This window comes from Entelurus aequoreus, linkage group LG06 (assembly GCF_033978785.1).
Source record: "Entelurus aequoreus isolate RoL-2023_Sb linkage group LG06, RoL_Eaeq_v1.1, whole genome shotgun sequence".
Classification (NCBI taxonomy): Eukaryota; Metazoa; Chordata; class Actinopteri; order Syngnathiformes; family Syngnathidae; genus Entelurus; species Entelurus aequoreus.
This window is the reverse complement of record NC_084736.1, coordinates 12,679,908-12,705,474: the sequence shown is the minus strand read 5'-3', so window position 1 is coordinate 12,705,474 and position 25,567 is coordinate 12,679,908. Positions and strand designations below refer to the sequence as shown.

At 38.5% G+C, this 25,567-nt stretch overlaps 1 protein-coding gene across 1 annotated transcript; it reads left to right on the top strand.

Annotated features, from left to right (window-relative positions):
* On the top strand, positions 1-22,373 carry stk17al (serine/threonine kinase 17a like). The gene is made up of 7 exons (XM_062049400.1): positions 1-284; positions 7,639-7,851; positions 18,136-18,280; positions 18,752-18,878; positions 18,956-19,004; positions 19,076-19,255; positions 21,297-22,373. The coding sequence occupies exons 1-7, from the start codon at positions 169-171 to the stop codon at positions 21,586-21,588; spliced, it is 1,122 nt and encodes a 373-aa protein (XP_061905384.1). The 5' UTR covers positions 1-168; the 3' UTR covers positions 21,589-22,373.
* Positions 22,374-25,567: the final 3,194 nt, after the last annotated feature.

Sequence of the window (25,567 nt, the reverse complement as noted above, 5' to 3'; positions counted from 1 at the left end):
AAGGAGGAAGTCTGAGGCATATGACATCAATGGTCGCTGGTTATCCTTCTTACGCATCTTCCACCTGGATTATATTCTCACATATTATGTTAGCCTCTACTTGATCTTTTTTTTGCCCGTGGAAGAACAGAAATATACGTTATTTCGTTTGAAAAGGTCATTATAACCATGCTCAACTCCGAGAAGATGGACAACAAGAGCGGAATGGTGGCGGAAATCCACACGAGGATAAGATCCGACCCTTTTGCGGCTAATTATGACCTGGTGGGCAAAGAATTGGGCCGGTAAGATTTTATTTAATGTTATTAATTTTTTACGTATTTTTTTTTGTATTTACCGTTAATGAGTCACATTTATTAATATGTGAGTCGAAAGTGCACAACTCTTGCGTACAAAATCAACGTTTTTCGGACAATTATAACGCCTGTTTTTAAACATCATTATTTTCATGGTTTGACTTTTCACTGTAACAATATTCTAACAAGGCAAACAAAACATTGCCAATTATTGTAAAAAAAAAAATGTTTTATTAGCATTGGACCAATGAATTGCTTCCCATGATGCTTTGCGAATTAATGTGTCAATCATCTTAGTTGCACTCTGCTCATGTCAATGAGATGAATGCTGTAGTTGGCAGTCCTTGTGTCAAAGAACATTCTGGAACAGTTTGGATGCAAACTACAATTGGACAGGCTGTGTCCAGTTGATTTGAGTCAAACTCATTTTAGATCGGGGGGTCCACATGGAGAAAAATCTACTCCCAAGTGGGGCGGACTGGCAAAATCACGGCACGATAACGTAAAAATAAAGACCATATCAGATTGTTTTTTTGTTTGAAATTGTACAAATCATAATGTTGATGGGTTGTTGTTTTTTACACTTACATGTTGCTGTTAATAGTATATATATATATATATATATATATTATATTTTCTGAATAAATGATGCAAAAATGTTCATCAGTCAACTCATTGGTGTTCATTTCCAATCTATCAAGATAAAAAAATTATATAAAAATCAAATTACAGTATGGTATTTATGTAGTTTATCATTTTCCTTGACTGGTGCACATAAAGTGGTTTATTTTGTGCATATGTAGCATCATCTGCAAAGATACAAAGAATTGCTATTGCGACATCTAGTGGACACATTTAGAACAGCTGCTTCTTTCAATCAAAAATTTCAGGCTCATTTTTATACTTGGTAAACTCATCCCGCGGGCCGGATAAAACCTGTTCGCGGGCCTCGTGCCGTACGTTTGACACCCCTGGTTTACACCGACAAACGTTTAGCATTGTTATCATCATCAAATATCTCCTTTTTATCATATTGCATTATATGTGTCGTGGCAGAAAGCCGAGATGTCCACTTGCAAATTCAGTAAGTAAGTAAATTTGATTTATGAAGCGCTTTTCACAGATAAAATCTCAAAACATAGGTGAAATAAAACAACAATCCAATTAAAACAACAGGGCCAACATCATAAAAAAGGATACAAAGTGAATTAAAAATGATAGTTAAAAGGTGCATTAACTAAAAGCTTTACTAAAAAGAGAAGTTTTTGAATGTTTCTTTAAAAAGTGTCAACACAGTACACAGTAAGTAAGTACATTTTATTTATGAAGCGCTTTTCACAGATAAAATCACAAAACAAAAGTGAAATAAAACAACAATTCAATTAAAACAACGGGGGCAACATCATAAAAAAGGATACAAAGTGGATTAAAAATGATAGTTAAAAGGTGCATTAACTAAAAGCTTTACTAAAAAGAGAAGTTTTTGAATGTTTCTTTAAAAAGTGTCAACACAGTCAGGATCACGGCGGGACTGGTGCAAGTTGTTCCGGAGTCTGGGAGCTATAAGCCTGGAATGCCAGGGTTGTAAAATGAGTTTTTGGGATTTTTAGAAGACCCTGGCCTGAAGACCGGCTGCGCCGAACAAGTCAGTGATGTACAGAAGGGCACCGCCACGGGACTAAAATCTTAAACTCGATCCGAAATTAGACTGGAAGCCAATGAAGACTGGATAAAATGATGTCTCCATACAAAACCTCATTGGAAATATCTGCCTTTTTAGGAAGATTATATTGCTCATTTTTTATAGATCCAGCTTGAAACACAAGATGGTTATGATGATAATTCCAGTTGGCTTGGATTGTCTCATGCTCAGAATTGTTCATCATAGCCCAACCCTATCGTAAAAGCTCCATAAGGCAACCAAAACTTTAAAAAAGAGTCCTTTTAACTAAGTGCTGTTATAAATGCAGGATTTTTATAAGAGGGCTTGTATTGGATTACATTGGGTGACATGTGGAGTTCCTCTCAGGCTTTATTTGTTGCCTGGATTAAATCCTGTGGTGAGCCATATGTTGCCCACGGGTTGCGGGTTGCATACCCCTGCAGTAGTAATACAGTTGAGTGCAAAGGGTAAATAAAATGGGGGACACCCATGCAGCCAGGACATGTGTGTTGGAAAAAGGGGGCTTCTTGTTAAGTTCCTCCCAAACTCTGCATCTTTGACGTCAAAATCCTCCCCGTGTCTTTTCTCCCTCGTAACATCAGCTTGAAATCGGGCCTCGTAATCGCATTAAGAGTGTGTGCGTGAGTGTGCGTGTGTGTGCGTGTGTGTGTGTGTGTCCAGAGAGAGCGCTGCATTCCAGGAGATTAAATTTAAAGATTGTACATTAGAAGCGATGTTGCGCATATTGGAGCTGGTTTGCAACCGGATATTAAATTCAATTCAATCAGCTCTGTTTTTTGTTTTTTTTAATCAATGTGGCCTAATTACTTTTTTTAAGGTGACCTAAATTGTTTGTATTTTTGGCCGTTCAACTCTCTGATGAACATGCGCCATGCCAAGCCAACAGCAGAACCTTTTGCGAGCACTTTTTTTTACTACTACTACTCGACGCGTGAAAGTTGTTAAAATAAAATAAAAACATTGCCATGGTTGGTGAAAATGTGTCCAAACACGCACCTGTACTTGATTTCCTGACACCAGCACCACATGGTGGCGCTGTAATTGAGTTGGATTGACTTAAAATTTCTCACACGGCTCTTCAAAACTGTAACTTTTAGGGGGTTTTGCTGAATTTTCGGTGAACTTTGGTACATACCTTCTGGGGACCGACAGGTGTGTAAAACTTGATCAAGATTGGTTGGAAAACGTAGCTGCTAGGGTTGCACAAAAATGGTCTGAACTGAACTGAATTATATTTATATAGCGCTTTTCTCCAGTGACTCAAAGCGCTTCACATAGTGAAACCCATTATCCAAGTTACATTTTTAAACGAGCGTGGGTGGCACTGGGAGCAAGTGGGCGAAGTGCCTTGCCCGAGGACACAACAGCTACGACCAGGATGGCAGAAGCGGGGATCGCACCTAGAACCGCTCTGCCAACCGAGCTACGCAGCCCCAAAATTCACGCACAGTATAAAACGTTTGGTGGACAAAACGAGACAAAGGAGTGGAAGATTTGACATGTAAACAAACTGTTGGTCACAGTCCACACTATGGTGAGTTCAAGAACCGCCGAAATTAGTTGGACAAAACGATGTTCACCAAATAGTCTCATCGGTGAAGCATACACACAAACATATTAAACGGTGGGCTTTCTAAAAATCGGGATGTTTTTTGTCATGTTTGTCCTAAAACAAAAAACATACTAAAACAAAAAAAATATTCCCCCCCCCCATCTTTTTCCATTTTTAACCCATCTTCCACCGCCCGTCCCGTTCGGGGTCGCGGGGGTTGCCTATTTACATCCGAATCGCGATTCTTATTCATCCAGATTTTTAAATCCAGTCATAATTTTTAAAAATTGATTTAAAAATGATCTATATAGTCGATGTTTATGTGGTTTATCCATTATACAGTGCTCAGAGCGGAATATACGTTAGGTCAGGAAAAATCACATAGGCTATTTCATCCCTACAGGCTGGTTTCACAGGTTTCCCTGCTCTTCAGGGGATTATAATAAAATCCCCTGAAGAGCAGGGAAACCTGCGAAACAGGCTTGCAGGGATGAAATAGCCTCTGTGTTTTTTTCCTGACCTAACGTGTGTGTGAATGTATGTATATATATATATATATATATATATATATAATATATATATATATATACTATATATATATATATATATATATATATGTATATATATATATACTATATATACTGTATATGTATGTATATTTTTATTCATTTTATTTATTTATTAATTTATTTTTTTTGTAAGAAACCTATTTTTTAAATTTAATTTAATTTATTTTATTTTTTATTTTTTGTAAGAATCATATTTTTTAAATACTTTTTAGGCCATTTCAATGTAACCGAAAATAGCTCTTCTAGCCTGTAACCTTTTTTAACCTTAACTTAATCAAATCGTCACCCCAGGAATCGGACACCGATCAAACCGTTCGGTGCCCACTTGCCGCCATCGATGAGTCGTTATAAAACTTTTGAGGAAATCTGCATGTCTTTCCAAAGTATTTGTTATTTTGACTACAGCCAATAGGGGGCGCCAAACATGTCATGTACAGCTATTTGCTCATCATAGCTTGACTCGTTAGCTTTTAAAAGGACGGGAAGTAAAAGTTATGTTTTGTAACAGTACCTTTGGACGGTGGCCATTTTTTAGTGGTAACCTCTGACCCTTCTTTGAAAAGACCCCTCATGGCTCCCTCCAGTGCCCATTGATCACATCCTTTCAGCATGCATGTTGCTCCCAGCCCACATGGCGTGTTTCTCCACGGGGTTAATTACCTTGAAAAGGCCATGACAGGTTTTTGGACATTTTTGCACAATGAGCCGTCACCATTCGCAGACTCCCAACAGAGGCTTCTGGGCCCGAGCCCCAAACCAGAACTAGACTGGGATTAGGTCCACAGCACAGTGTGGGAATGTTGGGGAAAATAAGCAGTGCCATGCTGGTTTTTGAACCTTTTGAACATTTCATTCAGATTCTGTCCGCCAGCTCTAAATGTTAGCGTTCACAGATGCTTTGACCCCCGCTGACTACCCCTAGACTCCGGCGGGTGGGTGGTCCTTGACAGTTTGTGGTACCAACTGGTTAGCTTTTTGTACGACTGTCACAGCCTCTGTGTGGAGGCGTCAACACATGTCCATTTGTCCATGTCAGCTGTGTTAAAGGGGGGGTACCGTTATGTTCCCACGCATGCCCTTTGACTCTGGCTAATGACTGTTTTCCAACATTTAGCTCGCATCTCTGCCAAGGAAGTCATGTTTTTATTGTTTATTTGTCCTGTTACACTACATCAAAAAACGCTTTAGGGCAGTGGTTCTTAACCTGGGTTCGATCGAACCCTAGGGGTTCGGTGAGTCGGGCTCAGGGGTTCGGCGGAGGTCAAAACACACCCGACTCATCATGTAAATACAAACTTCTCCCTATTGGCGTATTACGGATACGGCAACAGCAGAAGTCAGACTGATTTGCAGGTGTGTAATTTGTTGTGAGTTTATGCACTGTTGGTTTTGTTGTTTGAACAAGGTGATGTTCATGCACGGTTCATTTTGTGCACCAGTAATAAAACATGGTAACACTTTAGTATGGGGAACATATTCACCATTAATTAGTTGCTTATTAACATGCAAATTAGTAATATTGGCTCTTAACTAGTCATTATTAAGTACTTATTAATGCCTTATTCGGCATGGCCTTATTATAACCCTAACCCTAACCAAATAACTCTAAATTAAGTCTTTGTTACTTAGAATATGTTCCCCTAGTGTCCAAAAAACTCTAAATTAACTCTTTGTTACTTAGAATATGTTCCCCTAGTGTCCAAAAAACTGTAAATTAAGTCTTTGTTACTTAGAATATGTTCCCCTAGTGTCCAAAAAACTCTAAATTAAGTCTTTGTTACTTAGAATATGTTCCCCTAGTGTCCAAAAAACTCTAAATTAACAATCATTGGTACTTTAACTTTAACTTATTACTTAGAATATGTTCCCCTAGTGTCCAGAAAACTCTAAATTAAGTCTTTGTTACTTAGAATATGTTCCCCTAGTGTCAAAAAAACTCTAAATTAAGTCTTTGTTACTTAGAATATGTTCCCCTAGTGTCCAAAATACTCTAAATTAAATCTTTGTTACTTAGAATATGTTCCCCTAGTGTCCAAAAAACTCTAAATTAACAATCATTGGTACTTTAACTTTAACTTATTACTTAGAATATGTTCCCCTAGTGTCCAAAAAACTCTAAATTAAGTCTTTGTTACTTAGAATATGTTCCCCTAGTGTCCAAAAAACTCAAAATGAAGTATTTGCTACTCAGAATATGTTCCCCTAGTGTCCAAATAACTCTAAATTAAGTCTTTACTTAGAATATGTTCCACTAGTGTCCAAAAAACTCTAAATTAAGTCTTTGTTACTTAGAATATGTTCCCCTAGTGTCCAAATAACTCTAAATTAAGTCTTTGTTACTTAGAATATGTTCCCCTAGTGTCCAAAAAACTCTAAATTAAGTCTTTGTTACTTAGAATATGTTCCCCTAGTGTCCAAAAAACTCTAAATTAAGTCTTTGTTACTTAGAATATGTTCCCCTAGTGTCCAAAAAACTCAAAATGAAGTATTTGCTACTCAGAATATGTTCCCCTAGTGTCCAAATAACTCTAAATTAAGTCTTTGTTACTTAGAATATGTTCCCCTAGTGTCCAAAAAACTCAAAATGAAGTATTTGCTACTCAGAATATGTTCCCCTAGTGTCCAAAAAAACTCTAAATTAACTCTTTGTTACTTAGAATATGTTCCCCTAGTGTCCAAAAAACTCTAAATTAACTCTTTGTTACTTAGAATATGTTCCCATAGTGTCCAAAAAACTCTAAATTAAGTCTTTGTTACTTAGAATATGTTCCCCTAGTGTCCAAAAAACTCTAAATTAAGTCTTTGTTACTTAGAATATGTTCCCCTACTGTCCAAAAAACTCTAAATTAAGTCTTTGTTACTTAGAATATGCTCCCCTAGTGTCTAAAAAACTCAAAATGAAGTATTTGCTACTCAGAATATGTTCCCCTAGTGTCTAAATAACTCTAAATTAAGTCTTTGTTACTTAGAATATGTTCCCCATACTAAAGTGTTACCAAAAACATATAACTTTGTCCTGAATTTGAAAAAAAACATTTTATTTTTCACTAAAGAAGGGTTCGGTGAATGCGCATATGAAAGCGGTGGGGTTCGGTACCTCCAACAAGGTTAAGAACCACTGCTTTAGGGATTTGTACTACGTTTTGTGAAGGAGTGAAGCACGGATCAAGCAAAGAAACTTGAATTTCTGGGTCAGACCTGGGATTTTACGATAAAAAAAATCAGTCAATTGGTTAATTGTGTTGGTTGATTGAGGCCGAGTTTGAGGTGTGAACTTTAGTCCAATCCCAGCCATATTCTGGCATATACGCTTGCATGCAAACCGGAGTGATTCAGATTGATCTCCCAGGCTAACACCAAGAGGGTGTGCGCAGTGTCCAATGGTATTTCCTGTGCACATATTTGAACTCAACAGAAACATCTGCGCTGCCCAATAAAACCACTTAACCTTTTTGTGTCTTGGTGTGACCCATTGTGTTGCGTTCACTCCGTTCTATTTCAACTTCTCTCGCCCTTCCTCTGCATTTCGTTTCCCAGAGGAAAGTTTGCGGTGGTGAAGAAGTGCGTAGAGAAGACCACGGGGCAGCAGTACGCCGCCAAGTTCCAGAGAAAGCGGCGGAAGGGCCAGGACTGCCGCGTGGACATCCTCAACGAGATCGCCGTGCTGGAGCTGGCCAAGTCCAACCCGTACGTGGTGGCGCTGCACGAGGTCTACGAAACCACCATGGAGATCATCCTGGTGTTGGAATGGTAAGAACTCACACTGGAATGGAAAAAAAAAAAAAAGTGCGAAAGGCTCGTCATTCAACCGCATGCCTGAAATGTTCCCCCGTCACGTGTCGCCGCTTGGGCCGTGCCAGGAAAAGTGGGTTACACGGGATTTGATGCTAATAGCCAAAGGCATTCCACAAATGATTATTTGAAAATGCTCTCGCTGCGTTAGAGGTCTCCGAAAGAAGGTCCTAATTAGGTATTGACGTTCGGAGAAAAAAAATCCCGTGACGTTGAAGATCAGGGAAACTATGTTGACCGATGGAGTTGAAGTTCGGAGCTAAACGCCTCACATTTTATTGTGCGTATTATATTAGCACGCAAACATGTGGACGCAATCTTGTGATAGCACGGAACATTGGTTTTACCAGTCTGTTGTACACACTCGCAGTATTGCAATGATGTGAAGGTCAGTCAAATTAAGTTCGACAACACAAGCCCTGAGGTTCAGAGCTAAGCGTTTCTCTTGTTGAAAGCACTTTACGTAGCAAAACAAAGTTGAAATATTAGCATTTCAACATATGAAAGTGCGCTAACTTCGCCATCTTGGGGAACCTCAGTCTGTTATAATATCAGTCAAATTAATTTCAACAATGGAATGCAAGGGCCTGAGGTCCAGAGCTAAACATCTCTCGCATTGGAAAGAACCGAGTTAAGTAGCTTTATAAAGTTGAAATATTAGCATGTCAACATGTGAAAGTACTACCAAAGATTGTTTGCGCTAACTTTGCCATCTTGGGGAACCTCAGTCTGTTATAATCACTTTGCAATTATGTAAAGATCAGTCAAATTCATTTAAACAATGGAATGCAAAGGCCTGAGGTTCAGAGCTAAATGTCTCTCGCATTGGAAAAAACCGAGTTAAGTAGCTTTATAAAGTTGAAATATTAGCATGTCAACATATGAAAGTACTACCAAAGATTGTTTGCGCTAACTTTGCCATCTTGGGGAACCTCAGTCTGTTATGATCACTTTGCAATTATGTAAAGATCAGTCAAATTAATCTCAACAATGGAATGCAAAGGCCTGAGGTTCAGAGCTAAACGTCTCTCGCATTGGAAAGAACCGAGTTAAGTAGCTTTATAAAGTTGAAATATTAGCATGTCAACATATGAAAGTACTACCAAAGATTGTTTGCGCTAACTTTGCCATCTTGGGGAACCTCAGTCTGTTATAATCACTTTGCAATTATGTAAAGATCAGTCAAATTCATTTAAAAAATGGAATGCAAATGCCTGAAGTTCAGAGATAAACATCTCTCGCGTTGGAAAAGACAGAGTTAAGTAGCAAAATAAAGTTGAAATATCAGCATGTCAACAATGAAAGTACCAAAGATTGTTTGCGCTAACTTTGCCATCTTGGGGAACCTCACTCCGTTTACCAGTCTGTTCTTGAAACATATTCACATGAGGTGAAGAGCAGTCAAAATAATTTCAACAATGGAATGCAAAGGCCTGAGGTTTAATGCTAAATGTTTCTAGTATTGGAAAAAATGGAGTTAAGTAGCAAAATAAAGTTGAAATATTAGCATGTCAACATATGAAAGTACCAAAGATTGTTTGCGCTAACTTTGCCATCTTGGGGAACCTCAGTCTGCTATAATCACTTTGCAATTCTGTAACGATCAGTCAAATTAATTTCAACAATGGAATGCAAAGGCCTGAGGTTTAACGCTAAATGTCTCTCGTGTTGGAAAAAACGGAGTTTAGTAGCAAAATAAAGTTGAAATATTAGCATGTTAACATATTAAAGTACTACCAAAGATTGTTTGTGCTAACTTTGCCATCTTGGGGAACCTCAGTCTGTTATAATCACTTTGCAATTATGTAAAGATCAGTCAAATCAATTTCAATAATGGAATGCAAATGCCTGAAGTTCAGAGATAAACGTCTCTCGCGTTGGAAAAGATAGAGTTAAGTAGCAAAATAAAGTTGAAATATTAGCATGTCAACATATGAAGTACCAAAGATTGTTTGCGCTAACATTTCCATCTTGGGGAACCTCACTCCATTTACCAGTATGTTCTTGAAACATATTTACATGAGGGGAAGATCAGTCAAAATAATTTCAACAATGGAATGTAAAGGCCTGAGGTTTAACGCTAAATGTTTCTAGTGTTGGAAAAAATAAAGTTGAAATATCGAATGCCATCTTTTGAAAGTACCAAATATTGTTTGCTCTAACATCTTGGGGAACCTCATTCCATTTACCAGTCTGTTCTTGAAACATATTCACATTAGGTGAAGATCAGTCAAATTAATTTCAGCAATGGACTGCAAAGGCCTGAGGTTTAGAGCTAAATGTCTCTAGTGTTGGAAAAAACTGAGTTAAGTAGCGAAATAAAGTTGAAATATCGAATGCCATCTTATGAAAGTACCAAATATTGTTTGCTCTAACATCTTGGGGAACCTCATTCCATTTACCAGTCTGTTCTTGAAACATATTCACATTAAGTGAAGATCAGTCAAATAAATTTTATGCAAAGGCCTGAGGTTTAGAGCTAAACTTCTTTGGTGTTGGAAAAACACAAGCTATGTAGCTAAATAAAATTGACATTTATTAGCAAGTCAACATAGATTCAATTTTAACCAGCCTGTCGTAGGTACATCTAGTATTTCAATTTGTCCGGTTAAGGGCCAAAGTAGACATTAGGTTCCTCCTGACAGCCCAACTGACGAATTTATTACACAAACATGACTTGACGATCTAAAAAAAAAATGGCTTTGTATTTTATTTTTTTTACCAAATAAGGACCCAAAACGGGTTCATAGCCCAATTTTGTGGGGGGGAAAAACAACCTTGTGTGAGGACTTCATCTTGAAAGAGTAAACACGTTCTCACGAAATTTAAACAAATTTGGTAACGGCCTTAAAACAGTGTGGTTTGGAGCTAAGCGCTAACTCGTCACGTTGTGGCTACGCCATGCTACCAGTTCTGATGAACTGCTCACCACAGGCCTGCTGAGCCTTATGACGGGTTCCTGTGGAATCTCTGTGAAGTCTGTAAGGGTGGGAAAAAAATGCACCCTTGCACATCTGCTGACAAAACATACCAATGAAATCAAAGTCCAAAACTCTGCCCTTAAGCAGCACTAAAGGTTATCTCTTAACGAGGTCTTTCAGTTGGCGTTCGGTCGCGATCATGTGTGGTCACACGGCTCTCTCTCACAAGCCTTTTTTTATCTCCGTTCCCTGTGCGAGCAGTCTGTAACCAAAGCTGCTAAAAGTAGCGCTCGGGCCGCCAAGCGCACACATTTCTCATCGCCGCAACCACATCCTCAGTCGTGTCAAGAAGCAGTCGCTTACGTGCAGCTGCAGCCGACCACAGCTGCGTGTGTATCAGACTTTAAACTTTAGACTTGATGATATCATCCACCTTTTTATTAGGGGGGGGGGGTGTTCACACAGCGCTGCCATTTGCATGATGTCACTTTTGTAAAATGGTCATGTTTAGCCAATCCTCCGATGATACTACTAGTGACTCGCGCTGTGGAGGGACGTTAGCCGCGAGCAGGGATGCTACGTTGCGTTGAGGTGGTTTGCTTGCCACTGTCAAATGTGCGGGACACGGCCATAATTTGTCATCAAAATGCATTATTAGGACATGCCATATTTATGTCTTATAGACTTAGACTTCAAAATGTGCTACATTCATGCAAGGCATGCTGGGAAACCCTCGGTACTCCTTCGAGTAATCGGACCCCTCTCGAAAAAGGCGGCCGGCGACAAATACCTGGACTTTTTCCTGGTTTTATCGGACGCACATATTTGGCTCTTCTCAACGAGCACCGGGGTCCTGCTGTAAGGCCCCTTGCCCCATATAAGCCATCTAAAATGTTAAAAAGACAACAAAAAGAAGCGACAGAATTAAGTTTATATGTATTTTTTAAACCTTTTCGTTTAAAGCACATGCGTCATTTTTTTTTAGACATGTATCTCGTGCGCAGGAGAAACTATCTCGTGCGCACAAGAAACTTTTTATAAAGTAATAAAAAAAATGAAAAAATATATATTATTTTATTTTATTTTATTTTTTTAGACATGTAGAAACTTTTTATAAAGTTATAAAAAAAATAAAAAAAAATTTTTAGACATTTATCTCGTGCGCAGGAGAAACTATCTCGTGCGCACAAGAAACTTTTTATAAAGTAATAAAAAAATGAAAAAATATATATTATTTTATTTTATTTTATTTTTTTAGACATGTAGAAACTTTTTATAAAGTTATAAAAAAAAAAAAATTTTTTTAGACATGTATGTCGTGCGCACAAGAAACTTTTTATAAAGTAATACAAAAATAAAAAAATATATATTATTTTATTTTATTTTATTTATTTTTTTAGACATGTAGAAACTTTTTATAAAGTTATAAAAAAAGTTATAATTTTTTTTTTAGACATGTATGTCGTGCGCACAAGAAACTTTTTATAAAGTAATACAAAAATTAAAAAAAATATATTATTTTATTTTATTTTATTTATTTTTTTAGACATGTAGAAACTTTTTATAAAGTTATAAAAAAAGTTATAATTTTTTTTTAGACATGTATCTCGTGCGCACAAGAAACTTTTTATAAAGTAATAAAAAAAAATTAAAAAATATATTATTTTTTTTAAAAAATTTAGACTTGTATCTTGTGCGCACGAGATACATGTCTAAAAAATAAATTATAAAAAATTTTTTTTTTATAACTTTATAAAAAGTTTCTCGTGCGCACGAGATACATGTCTAAGAAAAAAAAAATTATTACATTTTTTAAAGTTTTTTTATAACTTTATAAAAAGTTTCTCGTGCGCACGAGATACATGTCTAAATAAAAAAAAATTATTAAAAAAAAAAATTCCCCCATGTCCCTTTAAGGACTCCGTATTAAACCTCTGCCTTGTTTTTAACAAATACTCAGGCCTGCCACGCTACTGTATTTTAATGTTGGTCATTATGGATGCTACCTGGTGAAAAGAACCTGACATAGAGAACACACCGCCACAAGTACATCGCAGTCCTTTTTATAGTATTGTCTTCTCCCTTTACTTTTCATCGTGTTTTCTTTTGATTCCCATGGCAGCTCGTTGAGGCAACAAACTAATCGGTTAATCTGGTTTTAATATTGCGGCGTCTCCCTCATTAAATTAAACAAGCAGGCCGTGCCTTCGCCAGAATAGTTAACCCTCTGTAGGACTTTTCATTTCCTGTTTGTTTACTTTTTCGACAACACGGCCGCCTATTTTTGAAGCTATAATGATCTCTGGAGGTCCTAGAACTGTACTTGGATTGGACGTCCGAAGAGGAACGAGACATGATTGTGCCTCTTCCACTATTTTTAAAAGCCCCTTACAGTATTTGGAGATTAAAGGCTGATTAGGCCTCATCCCTTCACTCGTGTGGTCTACTGGGGAGGGGGTGGGGGGTCTCAGTCTGCTGACCGTTGCAAAGGAAAACGTCTCTCTGCCTTGCTTTTTAGGAAGAAGCATTTTTTAAGACCTTCCTGACAGATCCTAACAAAGCGAAAGACCAAAGGTCGCTTCCTTGTTGACTGGTTAAAGTTCATCCTTGTTACGGCACGTAGTCCGGGGTTACCTGTTCCTCCTAAAAGCGCATTTTCACTTCCATCGGTTCTTATTAAGGTAGCACAGATCCACACCGTGTGTGTCCACTTAACGCTACAAACCCCCGTTTTCACAGCTGAAGTTAGTCAGCGGTTATGTAACGACAATAAAACATCTAAATCCTTTACACATACTTTCAGGGTTTTTTTGTTTTTTGTTGTTTTTTTGTTGAGGCTGCAGGCATTGATTTAATGTAGCGTGTCCTCGTTTTACTTTACTAGACTCTGTTGCACAAGTGCGACAAGACCGGGCAGGATGAGTTGTTGTTGTTCCACCAATTATTTTCATTCCTTCTTACCGTTTACCTGCCTTGTGCCTCCACTTCATCAATGTTTGCTACTATAGTGCACCCGAAGGTATCAAGTCTAATCTGTTGCCATGCTTACCTTCTGTAGTACCTTAATTCTTTCCAAACAGTGTGTGTAACTAGGCAGTAAAACGGCACTTCTGTAGTACCTTAATTGTTTCTAAACAGTGTCTGCAACAAGGCAGTAAAATGGCGGATCAAACAAAACCAAAGTCATCGTCATTAGTTTAGTTTAGTCTTCATTTGAAGGGACAATGCACAGAGACATTAAACTGAAAGACAGATATGTTCTGCACCAGATTATAGCTAACTAGTTCATTTCCATCTGCAGTCCCCTGGTTACCTCAATTAAAGAGATACAAAAACATGCAATAAAATTGTACTATAGCATGTAATCAAATTAAGAAAAGTCATAAAATGCCCTTTCATACATTACGACACCTATCATTTACATCATAACTCATAGACAATACATGCTCTTGCTCTGTCATCATTTGTACAAACAACCAAAATTTTCGCATGCATAAATATAATACTTAATAAATATAATAATTAAGTTGACATGTCAAACAGTGTCAGTGACCATGTGAGCAGCTTTGATTGTTCCAAAGCCACTTTTTAACTTCAATTGTGAATGAAGAATAATCTCTTAGACTTTTCAAGTTTGTTGTGAGGCCATTGACCCACTAGCTGCGGAAGCTAGCTCTCCAATCAGCCAAACAGACTCAACAGCTCCCGTGAGTTTACGAAACCGAAAAAATACCAAAAAGAATGCAATTGTAAATTAATACTAACACAGACACTCGTAAACGTGTTAGCATGTTAACTAATGTTACCGACGCTAGCACGTGCAAATATGCATTAAAACACTCGGGAATTGTTTTAGTTGTTTTGTAAAACTTACAATGAAGTAGAAACACTATTTGTCAGGTTCAAACGCTGATGACATCTATTAAACAAGACAAGAAGCAAGGAATTAAACAGAGACAGAATTACATTTGGCTCAATTGAGGAGAGACGCATAGACACTGTACCCTTGTACGGTGTCGTCCCACGCCCCTGACGAAAGACTGTACGCCTCCTCTTTTATTTGGATTTTCCCTGATTACACGGCAACAGCTGTTTCTAAGGGACGGGGGTCGTAAACAGCCACCGCCTTTGGTTACAGAACAGTTCACAGAAAATGTCGTAAACAGTTCACAGAAAAGGTCGTAAAACAGTTCAAAGATGAGGTCCCTTACCCTTTGTAGATCTCGGGTCAAGACAATATCTTTCTGTTGATTACAATACATGAAAGAAACAGAACACCTTCATGTTGCTTCCCATCCTACACAGTGGAGTTTTACAAGCCTTCTCCTTGGTAGGTTCAAAGACAGCTTTTGTCTTCTCGCCGGGAACTCATGAAAACACAAAGTTTTGTGATAACTTAGATACAATTATTCTAACACGATTGACGGCTAGAGGACGATACGGCAATTGTACTTCCGGTTGAAAGCTCAGTCTGAACTGTCATAATGGCGGCGACAGTTTTGATGTTGAAGGTCTAAAAAAATTATGTGGATTGAAAATAATAACGTGTTTTGCGCAGGTTTGCACTAGCGCTTCTTGGTAACGCAAACTGACACTGTACCCTTTTACAGTGTCGTCCCACGCCTCTGACGAAAGATTGTACGCCTCCTCTTTTATTTGGACTTTCCCTGATTACATGGCAACGGCTGTTTCTAAGGTACGGGGGTCGTAAACAGCCCTTGCCTTTGGTTACAGAGCAGTTCAAAGAAAAGGTCGTAAAACAGCTCAAAGAAGAGGTCCCTGTAGGGGAGTCAGGTCCTGCTTCCTCTTCGCTTTGTAGATCTCGGGTCAAGACAATATCTTTCTGTTGATTACAATACATGAAAGAAACGGAACACCTTCATGTTGCTTCCCATCCTACACAGTGGAGTTTTACAAGCCTTCTTCTAGGTAGGTTCAAAGACAGCTTTTGTCTTCTCGCCGGGAACTGATGACTTAGATACAATTATTCTAACACTATTGACGGCTCGAGGACGATACGGCAATTGTACTTCCGGTTGAAAGCTCAGTCTGAACTGTCATAATGGCGGCGACAGTTTTGATGTTGAAGGTTTAAAAAAAAAAATGATGTGGATTGAAAATAATAACGTGTTTTGCGCAGGTTTGCACTAGCGCTTCTTGGGAACGCAAACTGACACTGTACCCTTTTACAGTGTCGTCCCACGCCTCTGACGAAAGATTGTACGCCTCCTCTTTTATTTGGACTTTCCCTGATTACATGGCAACGGCTGTTTCTAAGGGACGGGGGTCGTAAACAGCCCTCGCCTTTGGTTACAGAGCAGTTCAAAGAAAAGGTCGTAAAACAGCTCAAAGAAGAGGTCCCTGTAGGGGAGTCAGGTCCTGCTTCCTCTTCGCTTTGTAGATCTCGGGTCAAGACAATATCTTTCTGTTGATTACAATACATGAAAGAAACGGAACACCTTCATGTTGCTTCCCATCCTACACAGTGGAGTTTTACAAGCCTTCTTCTAGGTAGGTTCAAAGACAGCTTTTGTCTTCTCGCCGGGAACTGATAACTTAGATACAATTATTCTAACACTATTGACGGCTCGAGGACGATACGGCAATTGTACTTCCGGTTGAAAGCTCAGTCTGAACTGTCATAATGGCGGCGACAGTTTTGATGTTGAAGGTCTAAAAAAAAAAAAAATGATGTGGATTGAAAATAATAACGTGTTTTGCGCAGGTTTGCACTAGCGCTTCTTGGAAACGCAAACTGACACTGTACCCTTTTACAGTGTCGTCCCACGCCCCTGACGAAAGATTGTACGCCTCCTCTTTTATTTGGACTTTCCCTGATTACATGGCAACGGCTGTTTCTAAGGGACGGGGGTCGTAAACAGCCCTCGCCTTTGGTTACAGAACAGTTCAAAGAAAAGGTCGTAAAACAGCTCAAAGAAGAGGTCCCTGTAGGGGAGTCGGGTCCTGCTTCCTCTTCGCTTTGTAGATCTCGGGTCAAGACAATATCTTTCTGTTGATTAAAATACATGAAAGAAACGGGACACCTTCATGTTGCTTCCCATCCTACACAGTGGAGATTTACAAGCCTTCTTCTAGGTAGGTTCAAAGACAGCTTTTGTCTTCTCGCCGGGAACTGATAACTTAGATACAATTATTTTAACACTATTGACGGCTCGAGGACGATACGGCAATTGTACTTCCGGTTGAAAGCTCAGTCTGAACTGTCATAATGGCGGCGACAGTTTTGATGTTGAAGGTCTAAAAAAAAAAAAATGATGTGGATTGAAAATAATAACGTGTTTTGCGCAGGTTTGCACTAGCGCTTCTTGGAAACGCAAACTGACACTGTACCCTTTTACAGTGTCGTCCCACGCCCCTGACGAAAGATTGTACGCCTCCTCTTTTATTTGGACTTTCCCTGATTACATGGCAACGGCTGTTTCTAAGGGACGGGGGTCGTAAACAGCCCTCGCCTTTGGTTACAGAGCAGTTCAAAGAAAAGGTCGTAAAACAGCTCAAAGAAGAGGTCCCTGTAGGGGAGTCAGGTCCTGCTTCCTCTTCGCTTTGTAGATCTCGGGTCAAGACACTATCTTTCTGTTGATTACAATACATGAAAGAAACGGAACACCTTCATGTTGCTTCCCATCCTACACAGTGGAGATTTACAAGCCTTCTTCTAGGTAGGTTCAAAGACAGCTTTTGTCTTCTCGCCGGGAACTGATGACTTAGATACAATTATTCTAACACTATTGACGGCTCGAGGACGATACGGCAATTGTACTTCCGGTTGAAAGCTCAGTCTGAACTGTCATAATGGCGGCGACAGTTTTGATGTTGAAGGTCTAAAAAAAAAAAAATGATGTGGATTGAAAATAATAACGTGTTTTGCGCAGGTTTGCACTAGCGCTTCTTGGGAACGCAAACTGACACTGTACCCTTTTACAGTGTCGTCCCACGCCCCTGACGAAAGATTGTACGCCTCCTCTTTTATTTGGACTTTCCCTGATTACATGGCAACGGCTGTTTCTAAGGGACGGGGGTCATAAACAGCCCTAGCCTTTGGTTACAGAACAGTTCAAAGAAGAGGTCCCTATAGGGGAGTCAGGTCCTGCTTTCTCTTCGCTTTGTAGATCTCGGGTCAAGACAATATCTTTCTGTTGATTAAAATACATGGAAGAAACAGAACACCTGACTGACAACACAGCTAATTAGCATCGAAGCTAACACCGTGTTGGCACCTTTTGAGGCTTATTTAAAAACTGCTGAAAAATAGGTCAATGTTGGACTTTTTTGATGGAAGGAGCTCTTGTCCTCCTCGCAGCGCTGCGGGCGGCGAGATCTTCGAGCAGTGCGTGGCCGACAACGACGAGGCCTTCACGGAGAAAGACGTGATCCGGCTCGCCAGGCAGATCTTGTCGGGCGTGGCCTTCCTGCATGGCGGCAACGTGGTGCATCTGGACCTGAAGGTGAGCGACTATTCTCCGTTTTTTTTTTTTTTTTTAGTCTGTTACGTAAACCTGTCCGGTGTCCCAGAACCCTTTTTTTTTTTTCCCACGAGGGGGAGACTCACGGTCTCGATGAGGTAACACGGCTTTTATCTCTGCGGTTTTTTTCCTCAAGAATCCCGTCCTGTTGGATAAGATAATCCCTCCCTATTAGCGCTAAATGGGTCGGGACTGCGGTGTCGGGAGATTTGGTTCCCAAGCGAACCTGGCCTCGGTCCAACCTGACCCCGGAGTCATTGTGCGCTACTAACAATGCGTACGGGAAGTCGTCGGATGTGATAACGCGACCCAGTCCTCCCTGATTGGCTTAGTCCCTGATCTGAGGCGCTGTTAGATCTGGACCGACTGAGCAGACTCCCAAATCCTCTTGGGATTTCCCTCAAGTCCCCTGGACGCTTACGTAACCTATTTTTGTTTACTGACCCCCCGCAGCCGCAGAACATCCTACTGACCAGCGCCAGGCCTCTGGGCGACATCCGCATCGTGGACTTTGGCCTGTCCAGACATATGGATAGCATCTCTGAGGTCCGGGAGATTCTGGGTACTCCGGAGTATGTCGGTAAGTCCTCCTCAAAGAAGTCCCGGTGCGGTTTTTAGCGTCTCGGCCGTGGCTGATTCAGCTTCTTCTCCTTCCAGCGCCGGAAATCCTGAACTACGAGCCGATCAGCACCGCTACGGACATGTGGTGAGTGTCGCCCTTTTGGTCCGCCCGTGCCCCCAAAGACCTTCCAACCTGACCCGTGGTCTCGCTTTCAGGAGCATCGGGGTTCTAACCTACGTCATGCTGACCGGCGAGTCGCCGTTCCTGGGCGACGACAAGCAGGGGACCTTCCTCAACATCTCCCAAGTCAGCGTGGAGTACTCGCACGACACCTTCGAGGACATCTCCCCGCTGGCCGTGGACTTCATCAAGTCCCTGCTGGTCAAGAACCCGAGGTGAGGACACGGGGGACTCCTCTAAATCGGAGTATTCTGTAAAAAAAGAAAAATGTATTCAAAATGATAGTTTTGTTGAATTGATCAACTTTGTGTTGCACAAGTGCGAGGGATTCTGGGTATTTGTTGTGTTGTGTTTATGTTGTGTTACGGTGCGGATGTTCTCCCGAAATGTGTTTGTCATTCTTGTTTGGTGTGGGTTCACAGTGTGGCGCATATTTGTAACAGTGTTTAAGTTGTTTATACGCACACCCTCAGTGTGACCTGTATGGCTGTTGACTAAGTATGACTTGCATTCACTTGTGTGTGTGAAAAGTCGTAGATATTATGTGACTGGGCCGGCACGCAAAGGCAGTGCCTTTAAGGTTTATTGGCGCTCTGTACTTCTCCCTACGGCCGTGTACACAGCGGCGTTTTAAAAAGTCATACATTTAACTTTTTGAAGCCGATACTGATCATTTTGAAACCGATACCGATAATTTCCGATATTACATTTTAAAGCTTTCATCGGCCGATAATATCGGCAGTCCGATATTTTCGGACATCCCTAGTATATATGTATGTATATATGTACGTATGTATGTATAGTATATATGTATGTATATATGTATACATGTGTACATATGAATGTATTTATATATGTATACATGTGTGTATATATATGTATGTATATGTGTATATATGTATGTATGTATAGTATGTATATAATTACAGTATATAGACTGTATATAATGTGTGTATATATGTGTATATGTATACTGTAAATACATACAGTATAATTATTAAAATTAAAATGTGATTTTGTTAGGGAATGATTAATGCGCTCGCGAGCATCTGTTTGAATGGAACACGCTAGCAACATTTAGTTTTTGTTTTTGTAGTGTTTATTATTATTATTATTATTATTATTATATATATATATGTGTATACAGTATATGTATGTATGTATGTATAGTATATATGTATCTATATGTGTGTATATATGTACGTATGTATGAATGTATATATGTATACATGTGTGTATATATGTATAGTATATATGTATATATGTGTATATGTATGTATAGTATATATGTGTTTGTATATATGTATGTATGTATATATGTATACATGTGTATATATGTATAGATATGTATATGTATATAATTAAAGTATATATGTATATATACTGTATATAATGTGTATATATATATATATATATGTGTATAAGTATACTGTAAATACATAATAATAATAATACATTTTATTTATAAGGCGCCTTTCTGGGCACTCAAGGACACCGTACAATATCAAAACAATAAAAATCCAATTGGATAAAAACAACAATAATAACAACAAAGAAAAAAATAAAATAAAAATATAAATAAAATACAGTATAATTATTAAAATTAAAATGTGTTTTTGTTAGGGAATGGAACAAGCTAGCAACATGTTTTTGTTTTTGTGGTGTTTATTTATTTATTTATTTATCCATCAACATAGAGCAACAATGTAAATATGCCGTATGAGTTAGCACAATAGCTCATTTTCATCCGTTGTCCTAAGGGAGGTTAATACAGTAAACATTCAACAGGTCATGATACAAAATAATACATAAATCACAAGACATTACAAGCACAGACCATGGACAAAAAAAATAAAACAAACCACAAACAAAATAAACAAGTGAATATTTTATTAAGAATCAACATAATGTGATGCTAGGCTAACCCTGGCTTTGCGATACCACTTTTTGTACGTTGAGTTTTTTGTTTTGAAAATCTCCAATAAAACAAAAAAAAAGTTGACAGAAGCAGAAAAAATAAAAAAAAATTGTTGGGGAAATCTTTTCAACATTAGTGCTTGCTTCGCTTTTCCCACAATTCCTGGTTCAAGTCCCATAAACATGACACACGCTCGTATTTCAAGTGTTCATCCAAAGCCATAAAGGAGGTGATTTTGGATGTTTTTACGCCGTGTTGCACCAAGGAGTATTTTTTTGTCCCGTTTTTGGGTCTTTCGTGGAATTTGCACTCACCCTTGCCTTGTGTTGTGTCGACAGGAAGCGAGCCACGGCCGAGGAATGTCTCAAGCACCCCTGGCTGAACCCCCACCCCCTCCCCCTCCTGCTCCAGCCACGCGCCGCCTCTTCCTCCACGTCTCTGGACGAGCCGGAGACCAGCCAGTCCGAGTCGGACCCCGAGAGCCCGGCGCCGTCCCCGGAGCCGGGCCTGCTGGGCTCCTACCTGGCGTGCCCGTGCCAGGGCGAGCTGAAGACGGGATGCGGCGCCTTCTCCTTCGCCGAGCCGCCCTTCCCCACGCGGACGGAAATCCAGCAGGAGCTCATCTGCTAGGGACTCCCGTCGCCGCGGCGACGCCGAACTCTCGCTTCCTGCCGGGGACGCTCCATACCTCCCGATTGGTCCGACACGTGCGGAGGATGAAGACGACGAGGAAGTTCCTCCTCGGTTTTAATTTGGAGGAATTCAAACCGGACAAACTTTTGGTGAAGGAAGTTAAAAAAAAAGAAAAAACAGCAATTTTTTTTTATATGTTAATTTATGTTTTTTTTTTTGTACCACTTTAGCCTCTTTGATGTGCCGTCAACCTGCCTTGAATAGAGAACGGCAGCATTCTCACTTTTTGAGTACAATCTGCAGCACTTTTTTTTATTTCAAAAACAACAATTTAGGACAAAAAAACAAAAAGGCACCTATCTTACTGTACATATTGTTGTTATTATTATTATTATTATTATTATTGTCCCACTGCATCACCTCCCCGGTGTATTTTTCTTCTTTTGTCCTTCTTTTGGCCGTTTGCACAAGTAGCACCTTTTTGGTTTTTTTAATTTAATTTTAGCTTTTATTCAAAATGTCGTACTTAACAGCAAGAATGCCACACAATGTCGAAAGCTCACTTTTTTTTTTTTTTTTTATTCGCCTTCAGTGGTGTTGAATTGTGAGTTAGTATTAAGATGGATAAACAGAAGTTGTTGTTTTTTTTGGAATGTCAACTTTTTACTTGTTTTTGCTGTCTTCTGCTTGCGATGGCGAGCATTTTTTGCACTTGTCCTTGTGGACGTTTTGGGGGGGATTTTGTTGCAAGATGAATAAATATTATGTGTTGCAAAAAAGTAACAAAGAGAAAAAGAAGTTTGTAGTAATTTTATATTTTTTTTGTCTCCAGGCACCTTTTAGGGGGGGGCAATTTTGTGCATTATGGGTATTTAATTTTTTTATTAAATATTTGTATTCATTATATATATTAGAATTATTATTTAGTTTTTGTCCAGGATTTAATTGTTAATTTAGATTATTTCTATTTTACATTTTGGGCAAAAAGTGTAATTTTATTTTCAAAGGTTATTGGGACCTAAAAAAAAAAGCATTAAAATCATTCCAAATGTTCAAAATATTTTGAAAATTATAGCATCTTTTTTAAGTAGTTCTAATAATAAAAATAACAGTAAAAACCAAAAATTATATTATCAATGTATGAATTTATTGGTACCTGTTTATCACTAAATCTACCAAAAAATCGTTTTTACAGTTCATTGTGATAAATGGGATGACGATTGCACTTTTAATTTACTATAACGTTCTGGCAACTAAACTGCCATTTTTTCCATCTTAGTTCTTTCAGTTTATAAGTTCATAGTTGTTAATACTTATCAAAAGGACATAGAATGGTGATTCAAGGTTAAAAAGTGTATCTTAATGTTTAATACTTAGCTTCAAGGGTTTTTGGGAACCAAAAAAAGTGCATTAAAATCATTCCAAATGTTAAAAATATTTTAAAAATTATTGCATCTTTTGTTTTTTTTTAAGTAGTTGTTCTAATAAGAAAAAGAACATTAAAACCCCAAAATTATATTATCAATGTTTGAATTATTAGTACCTGTTTATCACTAAATCTACCAGAAAAATCGTTTTTTACAGTTCATTGTGGTAAATGGGATGACGATAGCACTTTTAATTTACTATAAAGTTCTGGCAACTAAACTGCCATTTTTTCATCTTAGTTTTTACAGTTCATAGGTTCACAGTTGTTAATAATTATCAAAATGACATAGAAATGGTGACCATTTTGGGATTAAAGGGTAAAAAGTGTAACTTCATTTTCAATACGGAGCTTCAAGGGTTACTGGGAGCTAAAAAAAAAAAAAACTGCATTAAAATAATTCCAAATGTTGAAAATATTTTTGGATAATTGCATATTTAGTTATTTTTTATTATTCAAAAAGGTTGTTTTAATATTACAAGTATATATTTTCAATATATGAATTATTAGTATATCAGTATACAGTCGTTTTACAGCGCATTACTGTAAATGGAATAACTATAAAACTTCTGTTTTTACCATAAAAATCTGACGACTGAGCGTCCTTTTTCTTTTTTTTTTAACCATAACGTCTAAGTTTGTTTTTACAGTTTATAGGTCGGAAGTTGTTAATAATCATCAAAATCACCAAAACGGACATTGAAAGAAAAGTGACAATGTGACCATTGTGAGACTGAAGGGTAAAAAGTGTAAGTTCATTTTTAATACGAAGCTTCAAGGGTTACTGGGAACTAAAAATGCATTAAAATAATTCCAAATATTTTGTAAATTATTGCATATATTCTGGAGGGGTTTTCCCCCGGTTTAAAAAGTAGTTGCATTAAAAACTAAAATATTTGATTAATATAGGAATTATTAATATATAACTAAAACTTTTTGCAGTAACATCTAACTTTGTTTTTACAGATTATAGGTTGGAATTTGTTATTAACCATCAAAATAAAATAGAAATGGTGACCATTCTGGAAGTAAAGGGTAAAAAAAGCAAAACTTTTTTTTTAGGTTCAAGAGTTGATGGAAACTGAAAACCTGCAAAATATTCCATTTTGCATCTAATTATTATTTTTGGCAATTGGACAAAAAAAGTATCTTCTCATTGGGAAAAGTGCATAAACATTAAAAAAAAAATGTAATAAAGATTTGTAATGTGGTGAGCTTGAATAACAGATAAAAAAAATTTAACGCGGTCAGCTGACAAAATACTTCATAAACTAAACAAAATCGCTTACCATGCAACAAAAATACTAAAAGTGCAAGATAATTATCGGTTCGGTATGAAGAATTACGATGCCGATAAATGCGATAACATTAGCATTTTTGTGCTGTAAAGAGGTTTGGGTGATCAAACCAAGCGCTCCTTTTCCGTTACCTGTGTACCTGTGCCGTGCAGAAAACTTGGCAAACGTCCCCTGAGCTCAGTGTAAACAAACATGGCGTGGATCGTGTGGGACTTCTTCACTGCTGCAGACGAACATCTCTGAAGGAACACCACATTTTCAGAGTCCGCAAGGAGGAAAGAAAAAAAACATCACGCTTCAACACATCAGCCTGCATAAAGGCCAGCAGCGCTACGACGCTGTTTACAGAGACGCTTGCTGCTAACGAACCTCAGAGCTTCTTCCCCGTCTTTTTTGAAATAATATTTGATTGATTGAATTGCGTTCTAAAAGATATGAACAATATAAACTAAATAAGGCCACCAGAATATGAAAAAGTCTAATTCCAGAGTCTGGTGTCTGCTGGAGGCGGAGGAATATGAGAAATGTTGCTGCTTCCTGTGACCTCCATGCTGCATCTTTCTTGTTTACCTCACAGGACTTACTGTAGCACTCGCTGTTACCATGGTGACCAGGTCACAACACCGCTGTCAGATCGTGTCAAAAGTTGAAGATTAGTGGAAGCAATATGGAGGAAAAGTTGAAAGGTGACATTGCAGACATCACAACATGCCGCAGAGTCCAGTTGGCTTGACGCGAGTTTGACTCCCGCATGTTTGCTTAAAGGCTCTCGTTCATGCTGCAAGTAAACTACATTGCTGTCCAACTGGTTTGTATTCATCGCAATTATGGCCGCCCTTCAGAGGGCCACTTCAAATGTCACACTAAATGGTGTGAAAGAACACAGTGAATGATGTGACGGGTCACTTTAAATGATGTGGATGACCACATTGAATGACATGGCGGGCCACATTAAAAGACGTGGAAGACCACCTTAAATCATGTTGAAGACCAAATGAAATGGCCACGTTTAAACTATGTGGACTTTGATTGATGTGGTGGGCCACCTTAAATGATGTGGAAGACCATGTCGAATGACGTGACAGAAAAAAAATCCCGACTTTTTGACACTTTAAAAAAAATCCCGATTTTTTTTGACACTTAGAAAAAAATCCTGACTTTTTGACAACTAGAAAAAAAAATCCCGATTTTTTCTTTTGACACTTAGAAAAAAATCCCGACTTTTTGACACAGGAAAAAATCCCGATTTTTT